At 54.1% G+C, this 20,482-nt stretch overlaps 1 protein-coding gene across 2 annotated transcripts in view; it reads right to left on the bottom strand.

The window, feature by feature from the left end:
* LOC144951163 (neurogenic locus notch homolog protein 1-like) overlaps positions 1–20,482 on the bottom strand; it is a 110,363-nt gene that overhangs the window by 27,150 nt on the left and 62,731 nt on the right. Inside the window, exons 9-22 of one of the 2 annotated variants that reach the window (XM_078881294.1) lie at positions 18,926–19,111; positions 17,205–17,318; positions 11,719–11,832; positions 10,711–10,944; positions 10,168–10,278; positions 9,601–9,793; positions 8,542–8,687; positions 7,866–7,979; positions 6,156–6,275; positions 5,026–5,178; positions 3,872–4,100; positions 2,713–2,914; positions 827–980; positions 214–398 (exon numbers count right to left, since the gene is read on the bottom strand). In XM_078881294.1, the coding sequence (XP_078737420.1) occupies positions 214–398; positions 827–980; positions 2,713–2,914; positions 3,872–4,100; positions 5,026–5,178; positions 6,156–6,275; positions 7,866–7,979; positions 8,542–8,687; positions 9,601–9,793; positions 10,168–10,278; positions 10,711–10,944; positions 11,719–11,832; positions 17,205–17,318; positions 18,926–19,111 (2,255 nt within the window). The remainder of the gene's footprint in view (positions 1–213; positions 399–826; positions 981–2,712; positions 2,915–3,871; positions 4,101–5,025; positions 5,179–6,155; positions 6,276–7,865; positions 7,980–8,541; positions 8,688–9,600; positions 9,794–10,167; positions 10,279–10,710; positions 10,945–11,718; positions 11,833–17,204; positions 17,319–18,925; positions 19,112–20,482) is intronic. The other variant, XM_078881295.1, reaches the window with a different exon arrangement.

Below are 20,482 nucleotides of genomic sequence, written 5' to 3'. Positions count from 1 at the left end.
CGAGCGAGCGAACGAGCGTGCGAGCGAACGAACGAGCGGACGAGCGAGAGAGCGAGCGTGCGAGCGAACGAGCGAGCGAATGAGCGAACGAGCGTGCGAGCGAACGAGCGTGCGAGCGAACGAGCGAGCGTGCGAGCGAACGAGCGTGCGAGCGAGCGAACGAGCGAGCGAAAGAGCGAACGAGCGAGCGAGCGAGCGAACGACGATCAGCACCTCGCACGAGAAGCCGCCCAGGTAGTCGTTGCAGGTCGCCCCGTTCTGGCAGGGGTTGGACTCGCACTCATCCACCTCCTCCTCGCAGTAGCTGCCCGTGAAGCCGGCCTGGCAGTGGCACGTGTGGCTGTTGCCCACGTTCATGCAGCTGCCGCTGTGCTGGCAGAGCCGCGCCACCGACACGCCTGTGACACGCGTGTGCCCGCACGCACACAGAAGACAAAGGTTCCCCCCCCCCAACAGTTATAACCTGAACACACTGTTGGGGCAAGTGCTGGTAGCGAGTAGCACCTATGAAGGTCACCACGGCACACGAGGGGGTGGGTGACTATGGCGATGATGACGACGACGCTGATGACGACTATGGCGATGACGTCGTTGATGATGATAACGATGATGATGATAACGATGATGACGATGAAGCTGCTGCCGATGACAAATGACGATCATGACGACGACGGCGGCTACGACGCTGATGATGATAACGATGATGACGACGACGCTGATGACGACTATGGCGGTGACGTCACTGATGATGATAACGATGATGACGATGATGCCGATGACAAATGACGATCGTGACGACGACGACGGCGGCGGCTACGACGCTGACCGAATCGGAGGGCGGCCACTTCGCAGGAGACGTTGGGCACGTCGCAGTAGAGGCCCGTCCAGCCGCTGGGGCACTCGCAACGGAAGGCGGTGGCCGACTGCGAGCATGTGCCGCCGTTCTTGCACGGCGCTGCCACGCACCAGTCCACCAGGCTCTGCACGCACGTAACGCGAGAGACAGGGAGTCGTAAGCATCGTCAGTTTCGTCGTCGTCACCATCAGTGTCATCCGTCATCGGAAGCATTTTCGTCATCGTTCGCATTGGCGTCATCGTGAGCGTCATCATCGTCGTCGTCATCATCAACGTTGTCATTGTGGGCGTCGTCATCATCAGCGTCGTCATCATCAGCGTAATCATCATCATCATCAACGTTGTCATTGTCGTCAGCGTCATCATCAGCGTCGTCATCATCAGCGTAATCATCATCATCATCAACGTTGTCATTGTCGTCAGCATCATCATCAACGTTGTCATTGTCGTCGGCGTCATCATCAGCGTCGTCATCAGCGTCATCATCATCAGCGTCATTGTCGTTAGTGTTACTATCACTACACGACCACTTTCAATAACCCCGCTCTTTATTTTAAACGCCATCATCTCATGTACACTTCTATAATTATTGTAAAGCGCCTTGGATCAAGGCGCTGGTATATAAATCTACGCAAGATCGTCACTGTCATTGTCAGCGTCGTCATCATCATCGTTGTAAGCATCGCCATTCATCAGCGTCACCATCACCGCCATCAGCATCGTCAATCATCATCGCCGGCGTCATCATCATCGCCGCCAACGTCATGATGAGCGTAAGCAACGGAGACCCCAGGGGAGGGGGCGGGGCGGGGGGGGGGTACAGGCATCTTCTGGCCAAATCCCACGTGGCGGGGAGGGGAGACGGTACCCCTGACTACCCCACAGGGTTCCTACAACAACAGGAAACAGGAAGGCCACACACACACACAAAGACAAAGATCCCTGCCCCCGTGTAGCCTTAACACACTGTTGGGGCAAGTGCCGTTAGCGAGCACCTACGGAGGCCGACATGGCGTACGAGGGGGTGGGTGGCCAACACCACGCCCGGCCGCCTTTGTCTCCCCAGTGGTGGTGTTTACACACCACACCAGCTACACTCCTTCGCATGTCTGTACGTTGAACTTCTTTCGCACCGTACGTAGCCAACCGTGCTAATCGGAGGTGCGGGGGAAGGACAACAAACTAAGCATTTGAGGCCTAGGGGAGGCTCATGGCCGGTTCAGATAATCGTCACTGGTGGTGGTGGTTGTGGCAGTGAGCGGGAATGGAACTCGGGTTTGCCGGTAGTGCATATATAGCCTGAACAGACCGTTGGGGCGAGTGCCTCTGAAGGCCGGCATGGCACACGATGGGGGGGGTGGGGGGTGGTCAGCACCACGCCAGGCCACCTTTATCGTCACACAAAATCAACAAACAAAGATCCCCCGTAAAGTTAACAGACTCTGTAGGGGCAAGTGCTGTTAGCCAGCGCCTATGAAGGCCGGCACGGCACACGAGGGGGTGGGTTGCTAGCAACCAAGATGGCCGCCTTTGTCTCCCTAGTGGCGATGTTTACACACCGCACCAGGTAGTTATTTGAGGCCGAGTCGACCTAGGGGAGGCCCACGACCGGTTCAGATAATCGTCACCGGCCAGTGGTGGTGGCCGTGAGCGGGAATCGAACTCGGGTCGGCGGGTTCGTAGTGAAGCGCGGCGGTAAGCGCTAACACCTCCGCTCCCCGCCACACACACGCACAGGCGCACGCATACACACACAAGCGCACGCGCACGCACACACGCGCACACACACACACACAGTCGCACACGCACACACACACATTAAGGCACACACACACACGCGCGCGCGCGTGCCCGACCTGGCAGTTGTTGCCCGTGTATCCGTGCGGGCACGTGCACTTGTACGAGCCCAGCCCGTCGAGGCAGGTGGCGCCGTTGACGCACGGCCGCGAGTCGCACTCGTTGATGTCGTACTGGCAGTTGGCGCCGCTGTAGCCGGCACGGCACATGCAGCTGTAGCTGCTGATGCCGTCCACGCACGAGCCGCCGTTGAAGCAGGAACTGAGCGGGAGAGAGGGAGCGACGGAGAGAGCGAGACGGAGATAAATATGTACGTAGAAAACAGGGGGAACATAGGCAGAGTAGGGAGAGAGGGGGGGGGGTAGAGAGAGGGGGGGGGGGTAAGAAGGTGGAACAGAGCTTGAAATCTTTCGTGAAATATTTCATTTAAACGGGGGGGGGGGCACATTAAGCAAAGCATTGAAAAAAAACTAAAAAAACTAAATGATGAACGAAGCAAAGTGCCGATTACACCGAGCATCTTCGTTTCCTCTGATCGTAACAAAAAAAGAGAGGGAGAGAAGATGGAGGGAGGGAGAGACGGAGAGAGACAGAAATTTAATGGACCGGACAATTGTGGGAGAGGCGGAGAGTTTGGAAAACGGAGGGGGTATGTCCAGATAGAGACGCACACACCTACACTGGACATCTGTGCAAAAGAGCATTATAGCTCATCGGATTCCTCCAGCATAAATAAACATTCAGATTGTGATAGGCAGGGGCAGAGGACAGGCGGGGCAGGGAAACACAGAAGCGTCTAGACACACACGCAGACGGTGACACAGACACATGTCTAGACAGACAGATACACAGATAGAAACATTCACAGGCAAGACAGCTGCCATTCGCCACTAAGTGACGGTGATGTCACCACGGCGCCTGTGCCAGGCTAGGTGCACTTTGAGGCTACCACGTGAAGTGTCGAAGGCTCGCTGCTGACAAGAGGTATTGGGACAGACCCAGCAGGTGCCATGGGTCGGCTGACTGAGATGACCGGCAGAGGCACCGAACCACTCTGCCAACTCGCTACCCCAACACACACACACACGCACGTTCACCAACACACACGCACGTTCACCAACACACACACGCATTCACAAACACACACACGCATTCACCAACACACACACACACGCACGTTCACCAACACACACACACGTCACACGCGCGCGCGCCCACCTCTCGGTGCAGTCGGGCACGTTGTTCTCGCAGTGGATGCCGTTGAAGCCGGGCCGGCACTTGCAGGTGTAGCTGTTCACGTAGTCGGTGCAGTTGCCCCCGTTGAGGCACGGCGCGCTGGCGCACTCGTCCACCTCGTGCTGGCACTGGCGCCCCGCGAACCCCGCGCGGCACACGCACGAGAACGCGTTGACGCCGTCCCAACACGTGCCGCCGTTCTGACACGGAGCTGCGGTGGAGACACGGGAGGGGGGGTGGGACGGCACGGGGAGACACGGGGAGACGCGGGGAGGCGCGGGGAGACGCGGGGTGACGCGGGGTGACGCGGGGTGATGCGGGGAGACGCGGGGAGACGCGGGGAGACGCGGGGAGACACGGGGGAGAGGAGGGAGGGGGGGGTGGGACGGCACGGGGGAGACGCGGAGAGACACAGGGAGACACGGGGAGATACGGGGAGACACGGGGAGACGCGGGGAGACACGGAGGTTAGAGAGTTGTCAGGGTCGAGATCGAACCCACGCCCTCCTGTATACCAGGCGAGGGAGATAACATCTCGCACCACCTGCACTCAGGTCAGGCAGATAGGAATCCAGGCAGGCAGCAAGCCAGAAGGCGAATATAGTAGAAACACGGAGATTGGGGACACGTGGGGAGCAGACACGCGGATTTCCCCTCGAAGAACACAATTACTCCCGTCACGGCACACTTGGGAGCAAACGGGGAGACGTGGATATCGGGGAACGGCGAGGTTAGAGACACGGATATGAATCATAATAAATTATAATTATAATGATAATTGTTTTTTTACCCTTCTATCTGGCAACAAAACTGACACCTTTTTTAAAAGGAGTCATGTTTACATAGACCACAATACCTGCAGTCATAATGCAAACAAAAAACATAACTCTGATAATGTGCACCGTCCTTGAAGTTGATTGGTCCACACCCGAGACAGCTTTCCTTAGAGCCTAGTCTCACGTGGTGTTGGACCAGATGACGCCAAAAAAAAAAAGGTGTCAGTTTTGTTGCCAGATAGAAGGGTAAAAAACCAATTATCATATTTTTTACTGGCAAATGAGGTTCCAATGGTATAATTATAATAACAGCAACAATAAACAACACCGGCCACTCGTACCAAATGGCAAGCCACTCACCGGGCAAACAGTCGTCCACATCCACCTGGCAGCTGTGGCCGGTGTAGCCGGGCTGGCACTCGCACGAGAAGCCGCCCAGCGAGTTCCGGCACATCCCGCCGTTGCGGCAGCGGTCGGACACGCACTCATCCACGTCCACGTCGCATGACCGGCCTGCGATGGAGAGGGGGGGATGTTAACAGTCTCGCCTGGCACGCAGGAAGTCGTGGGTTCGATCCCGACCTCGTCAGTAACGTTACTAAATGCAGCGTCAAGTATGGTTGAGCACGGTGGCGAGATGTTAACCGTCTCGCCTGGTACGCGGGAAGTCGTGGGTTCGATCCTGACCTCGTCAGTAAGGATACTAACCCCAGCGTGGTGAAGTATGGTTGCGCACGGTGGCGAGATGTTAACTGTCTCGCCTGGTACGCAGGAGTGACGTGGGCTTTCGCGACCAATATTATTCTTAATAAAGGTTTTTTTTGGGTTCGATCGCGTAAATATGTGTGTCATAAGGAATTTGTCACATAACCAAAAGGCCAATTAGTTACTAGTATTGTGTAGTGTATATTAGTGTAGTGTATAGTATAGTGTAAAGTGTAGTGTATAGTAGTGTAATGTATATCGTGTAGTGTAAAGTAGTGTATATTAGTGTAGTGTATAGAGTGTAGTGTATAGTAGTGTATAGTGTAGTATATAGTAGTGTAGTATATAGTGTAGTGTATAGTAGTGTCATGTATAGTGTAGAGTATATTAGTGTAGTGTACAGTAGTGTAGTGTATAGTGTAGTGTATAGTAGTGTAGTGTATAGTAGTGTAGTGTATAGTAGTGTAGTGTATAGTAGTGTAGTGTATAGTAGTGTAGTGTATAGTAGTGTAGTGTATAGTAGTGTAGTGTATAGTAGTGTAGTGTATAGTAGTGTAGTGTATAGTAGTGTAGTGTATAGTGTAGTGTATAGTGTTTCGTTGGAAATTACATCCAGCATCATATTATTTAAAACATAGTTTAGTTGCGTTGAGCACGGACACAACAGGAAAGATTATTTTTGGTGCGACGCACGAACTCTGGCCCGGGTGGGCTGGTGTTGTGGGTGTGGCGGTGGGTGGCGGTGGCGGTGGGTGGTTGGTTTAATTGTTCCGGTTGAGCCGTACCCTGCCACCCGCTTGGACAAGAACAGGCAAAGTCGGAGAAGTCTGGCAATTCCCGGCAGCTGCCACCATTCCGGCACGGAGTCCCGGAGCAAGGGGCCAGCACCGTCTCGCAGTTCCGCCCTGCGCAGAGACACACGCGCACATGCATATTATTTAAACAACGGATAACACACAAAGACACTAACAACGTAATAAACACAATTTTATAAGAAACGTGGTTAATCCATGCATTAGTTAATATTTACTGTAGCTATAGCAGCCCATCGTTCATGGGGGAATGGTCTGTAAGCAATCACACTGGGCTCTATGGAGGCACTGCACTACTATACACTACAATACACTACCCTATACTACACACCAAGCTCTCTGAAGCCCCGTTATTAAGCAATTAGTCGTTAACAGTGGTGCCTGTTAAGACGGCTTCTACTGCACACAAAGATAAAGATCACCCGTATAGCCTGAACAAACTGTGGAGGCAAGTGCTGTTTGAAGGCCGGCACGGTACACGAGGGGGTGGGTGGCCAGCACCACGCCCGATCGCCTTTGTCTCCCCCAGTGGTAATGTTTTTACACACAGCACCAGGTTACGCATTTGAGGCCGAGTCGACCTAGGGGAGGCCCATGACTGGTTCAGATAATCGCGACCGGTGTTGGCCGTGAGCGGGAATCGAACTCGGGTCGCCAGGTTCGTAGCGCTAACCGCTGCACCACCGCTCCCCACGATATATCAACAACAACCGCCATTTGCCACTAAGTGGCGATGACGTCACCACGACTCTTGTGCCAGGCTATGTGCACGTTGAGGCCACGTGAAGTGTCGAACGCCCTCTGACAGGAGGTCACGGGGCAGACCCAGCAGGTTCCACGGGTCGACTGACTGAGATGATTGGCCGATGCACCACCTGTGCCCCCTACTGTGCCAACTACACACAGACACACAGACGTAGACCTATGTGCGTGACACACACACACGCGCGTATATGTACGCATACACGCACCCGTACTGAGAGGCAAACGCACGCACGGAGAACGGATGGACCTCTGTGTAGTCCAAGACATGACGACGGCAATCGCAGGGATTTAGACTGTAACAACGAAGGCGCTAACGACGGCCACAGAGGGGATGAAGACGATTAGGGTTATGACGATGAAGATGCGGATGATGATGACGACGACGACGACGATTATCTGTTTACTCTTCCAGTATTTTGCACTGCGCACCGTGTGTGCTGTACTGTGTCTGTCGCTGTAACGTTCAGACCCGGTGCCCCTACTGAACATCTGCGCCAAAATAACTTCATCGGATTAAATTTCGATTTAAATCTTTCGTGACTGCAGGGATTCATCTTCTTGGTTCTTTCGGTAAAGTCACGTAGAAGGGAAATAATGAAATAAAAAATATATAAAACATAATATAATACAATTCTCACGACGTTTCAGCGACAACGCAAGCAGCCGTCCTCAGGTGAAGAACAGGTCTGTCGGAAAGACAGCGTGGAAATGTCGTGAGAATTATTTTATCAAGATTAATTTGTATTATTTTATTATTTCCCTTCTACGTGCCTTTACCGAAAGAACCAAGAAGATTCATCGGATTCCTCCAGAAACATAAACACTCATTCTGATGACAATGAATACGACGTAGAAAGGCAAAGACGACGATGACGATGAAGCAGGATTCATTTGTTTAACAACTCCTTCCCCGCGTACCGGTGTAGGGCAAGTTGCACTGGCACGTGTAGCTTGAGATGCCGTCGTGGCAAATCCCGCGGTTGAGGCAGGGGTTGGACTGGCACTCGTTGACGTTGATCTGGCAGTTGTTGCCTGCCGAGGGCGAGAGAGCGGGGGTTAGAGTTCGCGTCAACTACGAGGACGACGACAACAAGAGGCGAATGGCTCGCAGGGCTCTACCGAATAAATGAAACTGAAACTGATAATTGGTTTTTTTACCCTTCTATCTGGCAACAAAACTGACACCTTTTTACAAGGAGTCATGTTTGCATAGACCGCAATACCTGCAGTCGTAATGCAAACAAAAGACACAACTCTGATAATGTGCACTGTCCTTGAAGTTGATTGGTCCACACCCGAGACAGCTTTCCGGGTGTGGACCAATCAACTTCAAGGACAGTGCACATTATCAGAGTTATGTCTTTTGTTTGTATTATGACTGCAGGTATTGCGGTCTATGCAAACATGACTCCTTGTAAAAAGGTGTCAGTTTTGTTGCCAGATAGAAGGGTAAAAAAACCAATTATCATATTTTTATTGGCAAATGAGGTTCCCATAGTGTTGAAACTGAAACTGTTGTTATTGCGCTGTACCGCTAGATCACGCGTGTGCGTAGCGTAGCACGTGTGTGTGTGTGTGCGTGCGTTAGCGTTACCGCGGAAGCCCGCGCGACAGATGCAGGTGTAGGCGTTGAGCTGATCGTAGCACGTCGCCCCGTTGAGACACGGACCGGACGCACACTCATCCCTCTCCACGTCGCAGTTCCTCCCGATCCAGCCCGGGTCGCACACGCACCGATACCTGCAGCAGCAGCAGCAGTAGCACGAGAAGCAATAGCAGTAGGAGCAGCAGCAGAAACAGCAGCAGCAGTAGGAGCAGCAGCAGCAAGACAACCGCCAGCATCAGTATCAACATCAGAAAGGTAAAAATGAGATCATCACAGAACGTAGTGGTGCAGTGTACACACACACACTACTCTCACTCATTCACAACTCACAATGACTCACACACTACTAACACACACACTACTCACACACTACTCACTCACACACTCACACACTACTAACACTCACACACTACTCACACACACTACTCACTCACACACTACTCAACAACAACCGCCATTCGCCACTAAGTGGCGGTGACGTCACCACGACGCTTGTGCCAGGACAAGGTGCACATGGCCTGGCACACACTACTCACACACACTCACACACCACTAACACTCACACACTATCACACACACTACTTACACACTACTCACACACCACTAACACACACTACTCACACTAACACACACACACACTACTCACACTAACACACACTACTCACACTAACACACACACACACACACTACTCACACACACACACTACTAACTCACACACTCACAGACTGCCCCGCCTCACCCGTTGTGATCGTCAAGACAGCCGCCGTGCGTGCACGGGCTGCTGGCGCACTCGTCCACTCACACTCACACACACACACTCACACACACACTACTCACACACTACTCACACACTACTCACACACCACACACACACTACTAACTCACACACTCACAGACTGCCCCGCCTCACCCGTTGCGATCGTCGAGACAGCCGCCGTGCGTGCACGGGCTGCTGGCGCACTCGTCCACTCACACTCACACACACTACTCACACACTACTCACACTCACACACACACTCACAGACGACCTCGCTAGCGCCCCTCACCCGTTGCGATCGTCTAGACATCCGCCGTGCGTGCACGGGCTGCTGGCACACTCGTCCAGCTCCTCGATGCACGCCGGCTCCTGGAAGCCGTCGGGGCAGACGCAGGTGAAGCCGTCGACGCCGTCGCGACACGTGCCGCCGTTGTGGCACGGCGACGACGCACACTCGTCCACGTCGATGGTGCACGCGGGGCCTGCGGGGGGTGAGCACGCCGTGGGGGGGGGGGGGGGGAAACACGGGACACGGGGGCGGTGAGACACAGGGAGACACGGGGACACACGGGGAGACGGGAGCGGTGAGACACGGGGAGACACGAGCAGTGAGACACGGGCACACGGGAGCGGTGAGACACGGGGATACGAGACACGGGGAGACGGAAGCGGTAAGACACGGGACACGTGGCGAGACACGGGGACACGGGGGACGACACGCACTCGTCCACGTCGAAGACGGTGGGTGCGCGACTGGCGGCACGCGAGTGGCGTCACGCGTGTGCGTCACGCGTGTGCGTCACGCGTGTGCGTCACGCGTGTGCGTCACGCGTCTGTCCGTGGCGCGCGTCGTTACCTGTGTAGCCGGGCTGGCACACGCACTCGTAGCTGTTGATGCCGTCCTTGCACACGCCGTAGTCACACGAGCTGCTCGCACAGTCGTCGTAGTTCGTCTCGCAGTTGGTGCCTGCGGGGGGGGGGGGGGGTCACGGGGTCAAACCGGCGTCGTCATTCACTGGGCATCTGTGAAGAAAGAGCTTCATAGCTCATCGGTGAGTGGTGAGCGGTGTGGGCTGGGAGTGGTGTGGGCTGGGAGTGGTGAGCGGTGTGGGCTGTGTGGGCGTTGAGTGGTGAGCGGTCTGGGCTGGGAGTGGTGTGGGCTGTGTGGGCTGTGAGTGGTGTGGGCGGTGAGTGGTGAGGGCTGTGTGGGCGTTGAGTGGTGAGCGGTCTGGGCTGGGAGTGGTGTGGGCTGTGTGGGCTGTGAGTGGTGTGGGCGGTGAGTGGTGAGGGCTGTGTGGGCTGTGTGGGCTGTGTGGGCTGTGTAGGCTGTGTGAGCGGTGAGCGGTGTGGGCTGTGTGGTCTGCGAGCAGCAGTGCCGGGCCTTGCGAGCGACACCCACCTCCCGTGCCGGGCTGGCACGTGCACTGGAAGCCGTTGACGAGGTCCACGCACTTGCCCTCGTGCTGGCAGGGGTTGCTCAGGCACTCGTTCACCTGCTTCTCGCACCGAGGCCCCATGTAGCCCGGCAGGCAGGCGCACGTGAAGCCGGCCACGGCGTCCTGGCAGCGTCCGTGGTGGCACGGGTCCGGGTCGCAGTCGTTGACGTTCACCTCGCACAGCTCGCCCTCGAAGCCTGCGCCGGGACACGCGGGCAAAGTTACCGCCGCAGCGGCGTAGCCTGCACGGGATGTCGGGGCAAGTGGCGCGTGACTATGTTGGGGGGGGAGGAATTGCTATGGCACGTTTAAGGCCGAGTCAACTTACGGGGGGGGGGGGGGATAAGGGGCCCACAAGGTTGGACCCCGGGTTCAGAAACTCGATAGAAATTTCGATTGAAAGCTTTCGTGACTGCAGGGGTTCATCTTCTTGTTTCTTTCGGTAAAGTCGCGTGGAAGGGAAATAATAAAATAATAAAAATAAAACATTATAAAATGCAATTCTCACGACGTTTCGGCCACAATGCAAGCAGCCGTCTTCAGGTGAAGAACAGGTCTGTCGGAAAGACAGCGTCTGAATGACGCTGTTCTTCACCTGAGGACCTGTTCTTCAACAGGTCTGTTCTTCACCTGAGGACGGCTGCTTGCGTTGTGGCCGAAACGTCGTGAGAATTATATTTTATAATGTTTTATGATTATTATTTAATTATTTCCCTTCTACGCGACTTTACCGAAAGAACCAAGAAGATGAATCCATGCAGTCACGAAAGCTTTAAATCGAAATTTATACTAGGTTTGTTTTCTATTTCATTTGTACTTGATGATGATTGCTTGTGTTGCAATCGAAACGTCGCAATTCTACTATTAAATTAATTTCTCTTTCTACGTGACTTTACCGAAAGAACCAAGAAGATCGATAGAAATTATTATAAATTATTTTTTTTAGCGAAACGGTTCCGAGGAGTCCGAACCTTCGGGGCAGTCGCAGTCGAACATGTTGGGCAGGTCGATGCACTTGGCCCCGTTGAGGCAGGGCGTGCTGGCACACTCATCGATGTCCATCTGGCACATGCTGCCCGTGAAGCCTGCGGCACAGGGACGGCGAGAGGTGGAGAGAGGGGAAGGGGAGGGAGGGAGCAGAGAGGGAGAACACGCCAACTATTAACACGCATTTAAAGCTTTCGTGACTGCAGGGATTCATCTTCTTGGTTCTTTCGGTAAAGTCACGTAGAAGGGAAATAATAAAATAATAAAAATAAAACATAATAAAATAATTCTCACGACGTTTCGGCCACAACGCAAGCAGCCGTCCTCAGGTGAAGAACAGGTCTGTCGGAAAGACAATGTTTCAGACACTGTCTTTCTGACAGACCTGTTCTTCACTTGAGGACGGCTGCTTGCGTTGTGGCCGAAACGTCGTGAGAATTATTTTATTATGTTCAATTTTTATTATTTTATTATTTCCACTCTACATGACTTTACCGAAAGAACCAAGAAGATATTAACACGCAGTGCACAGAAGCTGTCAAAGTATGACCTTGCGTTTTGATTTAGTGTGCCGATCTTAAAGGTGCATTGAAAAATGTTGATACTCCGACTGATGCTCCTGCTAATTGGTTTTTTACCCTTCCATCTGGCAACAAAACTGACACCTTTTTTACAAGGAGTCATGTTTGCATAGACCACAATACCTGCAGTCATAACGCAAACAAAAAACATAACTCTGATAATGTGCACTGTCCTTGAAGTTGATTGGTCCACACCCGAGACAGCTTTCCTTAGAGCCTAGTCTCACATGGGTTGGACCAGATGACGCCAAAAGGCGCACTAAAGTGCCTAGTCATGTGAGACTAGGCTCTAAAGAAAGCTGTCTCGGGTGTGGACCAATCAACTTCAAGGACAGTGCACATTATAAGAGTTATGTTTTTTTGTTTGCATTATGACTGCAGGTATTGTGGTCTATGTAAACATGACTCCTTGTAAAAAAGGTGTCAGTTTTGTTGCCAGATAGAAGAGTAAAAAACCAATCATCATATTTTTATTGGCAAATGAGGTTCCAATGGTGATGCTCCTGCTGTGTGACTCATGCAGCCAGCTATGGCTGCAGGGTTTGGTGGCACATGTTGTTTATGTCGTTTATTGTGAAAATTCGGTCACAGTTCCTATGATCACTGTTACATTGCTTTTATGGCTTTATTTTGGTGATTCAACACTACCCACAGACTCAACACTACCCATAGACTCAACACGACCCACAGACTCAACACTACCCATAGACTAACACTACCCACAGACTAACACTACCCACAGACTAACACCTAATTTGCAAACAAGCTGCTGACCCTCCCAGAGCGCCACCGCTCATCGTCAGGGCCCAGCCACAAACAATGGGCGCATTGAGCAGCCGGCGCCGTGCAGACAGCGGGGGGTGCAGCGTGGTGCAGCGTGGTGACGTCACTGCCACTTAGCGAACGGCGGTTGTTGTGTGTCCTGCAGCGTGGTGCAATGTGCAACGTGCAGCATGGCACAGAATTCGTCACTGTGCATGCTGCAGGATCGTGCAGCGTTCGTGCAGTGTTGCGAAGAGTGCAACGCCGTGCGGCATCGTGCAGCGTGGGTGCAGCGTGTGCACAGCACGGCACGTGCATGCAGCGCCAGTCAAGCACGTTGCGTGCGGGGTTGCGACGTGCAGCGCCGTGCCAATTGTGTCCGAGCTTCCGGTCCAGCGGCGCAACCCGTGGGCTTTCCCCGCCGCACCGCGATGGGACAGAACCAGAGGTCGCAACCGGGTACCCGATACCCGTACCCTACCCGATACCCGGCTACCCGTATCCAGCCAGGTATGGGTACAGTTAGCCGTTTGCGACGCTGGTGCGGCCGGGTACGAGTACGGGTAGGCCGTGAGTCACTGGTGAGTAGCCGTTTGTCACTCATTTCGGGTAGGGTACGGACCCTGGTGCGGCCGGGTACGGGTAAGGAATCAAAACCCGTTTGCGACCTCTGGACAGAACGATCACCGGAGCGACGGTGCACTTTGAAATCGTCGTCTCGATTGAAAGCTCGTTTCTTTAGAATTGCTTCTTGCGTTTGAGTTTGTCGTCCCTGCCCCCGCACCGCCGATTGGCACGGTTGGCTACGTACGGTGCGAAAGAAGTTCAATATACATACTGCCGCATAGACTCAACACTATCCATAGACTAACACTACCCAGAGATTAACACTACCCATAGACTCAACACTCCCCACAGACTCAACACTACCCATAGACTCAACACTCCCCACAGACTCAACACTCCCCACAGACTCAACACTACCCATAGACTCAACACTACCCATAGACTCAACACTACCCATAGACTCAACACTACCCACAGACTCAACACTACCCATACTCAACACTCCCAACAGACTCAACACTACCCATAGACTCAACACTACCCATAGACTCAACACTACCCACAGACTCAACACTACCCATAGACTCAACACTACCCATAGACTCAACACTACCCACAGACTCAACACTGCCCATAGACTCAACACTACCCACAGACTCAACACTACCCATAGACTCAACACTGCCCATAGACTCAACACTACCCATAGACTCAACACTACCCATAGACTCAACACTACCCATAGACTCAACACTGCCCATAGACTCAACACTACCCATAGACTCAACACTACCCATAGACTAACACTGCCCATAGACTCAACACTGCCCATAGACTCAACACTGCCCATAGACTCAACACTGCCCATAGACTCAACACTGCCCATAGACTCAACACTGCCCATAGACTCAACACTGCCCATAGACTCAACACTGCCCATAGACTCAACACTGCACCCCCGATTAGCACGGTTGGCTACGTTAGGTGCGAAAAAAGTTAGTTGAACGAAGCCAGAATACTTGAGGACCCTGTAGCAGAGGCCCCTTGCTGCCAGCAGTGTGCGTGAGCAGGCAATTGCAGGGCTGCACCTTTGCCTGTTGGGAGTTAGACTGTATCCTACCTCGATGATCGTCAGTGGCAGAGGCAGAAAGCACGTGGCCTTCCTGCAAATCTCTCTGTCTGTCTGTCTGTGTGTCTGTCTGTCTGTCCCTCTCCAGATCTCGCTCGCTTCTCCACGCGTCTCTCTCTCTCTACCACGATTCTGGCGAGAAAAAAAATCGCCCGATGAAGCTGGTGGTTGTTGTTGTTGTTTTCGTAATTACCGGCGAAACGTCACGGCCACTCTAATTGTAAATGTTGCGGTGGGTTTAACTCTCCAACACACGACCAGTTAGTGCTGAAATAAGTAACCAATTGGCAGCTTTGGTTTCAAGTGACACAACCGTACCGATTGGCTGCGTTGGGTTAACGACACATTTATATTTTTCAGGATCTAACCCAAAAGAAGAAAACTTTATTATAATATTGGTCGGGAAAGCCAAACTATTACTACTGCTCGTTAAACTCTCTCTTCCATCACCGGGCGTGCCTCTGCATCCCTCAATCTCTGCACCACGCCCACCGCCGTAACCTCCAGTCTCCCTTCATCTCTCTCACCACCACCACCACCACCCCCCCAACCAAAACATTCAAACAAATAAATAACCCCGAGAGTTTGACAAAGTGGCGGGCGGGCACAGAAACCACTCCGGGTATCGTGATTCGCTTTTTTTTGTTGAGAGCGCAAAGAGCGGAGAGTGCGGAGTGAGCGAGCGAGCGAGCGATGTCACGTGCCGCCCCCCCCCCACCCCGGGACACACAAAGGCTTCCACTGTGCGTCGCGGTTTTTCATCGGCCGACCGTGGCGGACGTTTTGTTGTTGTCGTCCCGTCCACCGCCGAACCATCTGCCGCTTCACCACCACCTCCCCCACCACCACCGCCACCTCCCCCACCACCTCCCCCACCACCAAGCCATGGCCGCGTCACCGCGCGGAGACGGCATTGTTCGGCGAGAACCATGATTACTCGGCCCTCCTACCCCCCCCTCCTCCTCCTGCCACCGCCTACCGGCATGGCCGATGGCGTCGCTCAGTCACTCGCTCCGTCGCCCTGTCGGAGCGTCTTCATTGTCCTCGCCGTCGCTGTGGCCCCCCCCAACCCCCAACCCCCGACCACGCCACGCCACGCCGCGACCTCCGTGACCCCAAGCGGTGGTCAACTTAGACCCCTAATTAAACGTGTCTTTGTTTCGCCGGTCAAAAAAGGGGAGTCGTAGTGACGGGGCGTTTAAGAAACAAGAGTCTTTATTTAGACTGCGGGCAGGAATCCGATGAGCCATGAAGCTCTTTTTTGTTGTTGTCCCAGACTGTCCAGGGGATTTAAAACAAAAAAATGCTCTCTAGCGCTGGCGAAATGAGGTTGAAAGTGTTTGTGTGCTGTGGCTCCTGTATCGGTCTTGTGTGTAAGAAGCAGGGAGGGTTCACAGTAACTCCTGTAGAGTTGATCCGATACGAGCGAGCCTCTAGCGTAAAGTTGTTCGGCTCTTAGGGACTCACCCCGGAGAAAACTGGACACTTTGACCAAGGGGTTAACAACAAATTGGCTCTGCAAGTCCGTGTGTAACGGGAGGTCACGGTAACTCCCGTAGAGTTGATCCGATATGAGTGAGCCTCAATGGTAAAGTCGTGCGGCTGTTAGGGACTCGCTCCCGGAGAAAAACCGGACACTTTGACCAAAGCCTTTTTTGCTCCAAAAACTTTTTGGGGAGACGCAAACCGGCGCTAAAAAGAGAAACGTTTACAAATACGCTGCGCCCCATCGGCTTTCCGTGCCGCGAATTACAAAAAGCTATGCAGAGTATCCGCCGTAACCGCCAGGGGGAAATAAATAAATAAATCGCGTGGCACGGAGCCATCGGCTTACAGCCCCCGTGAGTGACGTGGCAACGCAACTGGCCATACACAAAAAATCAATAAACAAATATAGAAATAAATAAACGCCTTCGCCATCGTTGCGATCGCCGTCGACGTCATCGTCATAATTGTGTGCGTACGCACGTGTGTTGGAACTTCTTTCGCACCGTACGTAGCCAACCGTGGTAACCGGCGGCGCGTGGGGAAGGACAACAAACTAAAACGCAAACTACCGTATTCATCATCGTCGTCATCGTCGTCATCATCATCATGATCATCGTCACCATCATCATCGTTATCATCATGATGATCATCATCACCATCGTCGTTATCCTCATCATGATCATCGTCACCATCATCATCGTTATCATCATGATGATCATCATCATCACCATCTTCGTCATCATCATCATGATCACCGTCACCATCTTCGTTATCATCATCATGATCACCGTCACCATCGTCGTCGTTATTATCATGATCATCATCACCATCGTCGTTATCATCATGATGATCATCACCATCACCATCATCATCGTCATCGTCTTCAGGATCACCATCGTCGTCGTTGTTGTCGTCGTCATCGTCGTGCCGTTGATCCTCTCACCTGAGCGACAGTCGCAGTGGTACCCGTTGGGCTTGTCCGTGCACACGCCCTTGTTCAGGCACGGATTGCTCTGGCACTCGTCGATGTTGATCTGGCAGAAGGCTCCCATGAAGCCTGGGACACGCACACACATGGACACACACGGACACACAAAGATAAAGATCCCCCGCATAGCCTTAACATACTGTAGGGGCAAGTGCTGTTAGCGAGCACCTATGAAGGCCGAAACGGTACACGAGGGGGTGGGTGGCCAGCACCACGCCTGACCGCCTTTGTCTCCCCAGTGGCGATGTGTACACACCGCACCAGGTACTCATTTAAGGCTGAGATGACCTAGGGGAGGCCCAGGACCGGTTCAGATAATCGTCACTGGTGTTGGCCGTGAGCGGGAATCGAACACGGGTCGCCAGGTTCATAGCGCAGCGCGCTAACCGCTACATTACCGCTCCCGATAACACACCGACACACACACACCGACACACATGCACAGATCCGCCGTTTAGTATTTAACACCCTGTTAGGGCAGGTACTGTTGTTGTCAAGCGAGCACATTTGTCTCCTGAGCGCTTTGGTGGCTAGGAGATGTTAACTATCTCGCCTGGTATGCAGGAGGTCGTGGGTTTGATCCCAAACCAAACGCCTGCTGCTGTATATTTGGAGTTTGCGTCTCTCTGTCAACATCATCACGTTGGCAAGGAGATGTTAACTACCTCGCCTGGTGTACAGGAGGTCGTGGGTTCGATCCCCACCCTGATGACGCCTGCTGCTGTATATTTGGAGTTTACGGTGTATCTCTCTCTCTCTCCCTCTCCCCGTGGTCGCGTGGAGTTTTCTCCGGGTCCTCCGGTTTTAACCCCTCCACGCATTTCAGAGCATTTGGGCTGCTGCAAATTTCCACGCAATGAGCCAATTCGCCGAGCTCTCATTTGCGATATAGCCAGGGTCACTTTCCAAACAGAACTACGTAGCTCAGTGGGGGCACCTTACCTGGTAAAAAATAAACGGTCTGAAGGCCGAGTCGACCTTGACGTAGCCCAGACGTGCGCACGTTACAACAACATGCCACCCAGCCCCCTCCCGCAGTGTCTATCTCTCTCTCTCCCCTCATCTCCGGGGGACTCTCGCCCACATCTGCAAGTGTCGTGGCACCCTCTGTGTGCCGGCTCCCACGCCGCGCGTCTCAACGTGCAGGCAGATTGCAGGTGAACCCCCCCCACTCCAACCCTCCCCCCCCCACTCCAACCCTCCCCGCCCCACTCCAACCCTCCCCCCCCCCACTCCAACCCTCCCCCCCCCACTCCAACCCCATCACTGCCCCTCCGGATCTGATCAAGGGCAGGTAGGCATCGTTCCGGCAGGGCGCGCTTGCGTCCACCCACCCCCCACATCTCCACCGTATCCCTTCCGCATGTACCCCCGCGTGTCCCCGCCATATTATCACATGTCCCCACCGTATCCCCACCGTGTCCCCCACCGTGTCAACACCGTGTTCCCTACCGTGTCCCCCACCGTATCCCCACCGTATCCTCACCGTGTCAACACTGTTTTCCCTACCGTGTCCCCACCGTGTCCCCACCGCCACCGTGTCCCCACTGTATCCCCACCGCGTCCCCACCGCGTCCCCCACCGTATCCCCACCGTGTCCCCCACCGTGTCCCCACCGCGTGGCGTGCCCAGGCGCGTGCCTCTCCCCCAGCACGCCGCCACACGCCGCGCCTCACCGGGCATGCAGATGCAGGTGAACTCTCCGATCTGGTCCAGGCAGGTGGCGTCGTTCTGGCAGGGCATCGACTGGCACTCGTTGACGTCGATCTCGCAGCGGGCGCCCGTGTAGCCGCCCAGGCAGTGGCAGCGGAAAGAGCCCATCGTGTTGATGCAGCGCCCGCCGTGCTCACACGGGTTCCCTCCTGGGCGTGCGCGGCGGGGACGCGGGGAGGGCGCACGCGCGGAGAGATGGGGGAGGGGGGGGGCAGACGCGCAGAGAGAAGGGCGGACAGGCAGGTAGAAGGGTGGACATGCGGAGAGATGGGAGGGCGGATGGAGAGAAGGGTGGACAGGTGGAGAGAAGGGTGGATGCGCAAAGAGAAGGGTGGACGCACAGAGAGAAGGGCGGACAGGTGGACAGAAGGGTGGACGCGCAAAGAGAAGGGTGGACGCACAGAGAGAAGGGCGGACAGGCAGGTAGAAGGGTGGACGTGCGGAGAAATGGGAGGGCGGATGGAGAGAAGCGTGGACAGGCGGAGAGGTCGGACAGGTGGAGAGAAGGGTGGACGCACAAAGAGAAGGGTGGACGTGCGGAGAAATGGGAGGGTGGATGGAGAGAAGGGCAGATGGATGGTCAGATGGGCACGCAGACAAACAAACGGATGGACAGATTAGGAAATGGGCAAATTGACAGACGAATGGATGGATGGAGAGGCAGACGAAGAGAAGGGGAGACCGACAAAAGCACAGAGCGACGGACGGACAGATGGACGGATCGTACCACCAATGGACAGACAGACAGACACAGAGAGATGCACACACAGGGACAGACAAACTGTTAGTCAGGTCCCCTTAAAATAGCGACCGCCGCAAGCATCCTGCTTCACCGAAGGCAGGAAACCCCCCCTACAGAGCCACGCCCAGCGTGACGCGGCCATGGCCGGTGCCGTAGGCATCACGTATCACCGCCGGGCACCTCCCGTCCAGCGGCACATTCCCACAAACCGTGCCCCCTCGTGTTTATCTGATGAACGGGTCTCGAGTAACCGTTGACGACTCCCGACAATCAAAATAATTCAGCAACGTCTCCGTCAAATATCCCTTTCCCGAACCACGGCATTGCTTACACCTCATCGCGCGACGCGTCCAGACGTGCTTCCGCGGCCGTCTGGAACGCTCTTCCTTCCGATATTAGAAAGCCACTGGGAGCTGTGTGTGCACGTTTAAATCATCGTCGTCTAAATTGACGAAATCATTTCTTCAGAACTGCCTGCAGTGTTGAGTTTGTCGTCCTTCCCCCTGCACCTCCGATTAGCGCGGCTGGCTACGTACGGTGCAACAGAAGTTCAACTTACTTACATACTGCCCATAGACTCAACACTACCCCCGTAGACTCAGCACTGCCCATAGACTCAGCACTGCCCATAGACTCAACACTGCCCATAGACTCAACACTGCCCATAGACTCAACACTGCCCATAGACTCAACACTACCCCGTAGACTCAGCACAGCCCATAGACTAACACTGCCCATAGACTCAACACTAACCCACAGACTCAACACTACCCACAGA

Source organism: Lampetra fluviatilis, chromosome 61, assembly GCF_964198595.1.
Source record: "Lampetra fluviatilis chromosome 61, kcLamFluv1.1, whole genome shotgun sequence".
In the NCBI taxonomy this organism is placed as follows: Eukaryota; Metazoa; Chordata; class Hyperoartia; order Petromyzontiformes; family Petromyzontidae; genus Lampetra; species Lampetra fluviatilis.
The sequence above is the reverse complement of the archived record's forward strand: the minus strand, read 5'-3'. Positions and strand labels throughout refer to the sequence as shown.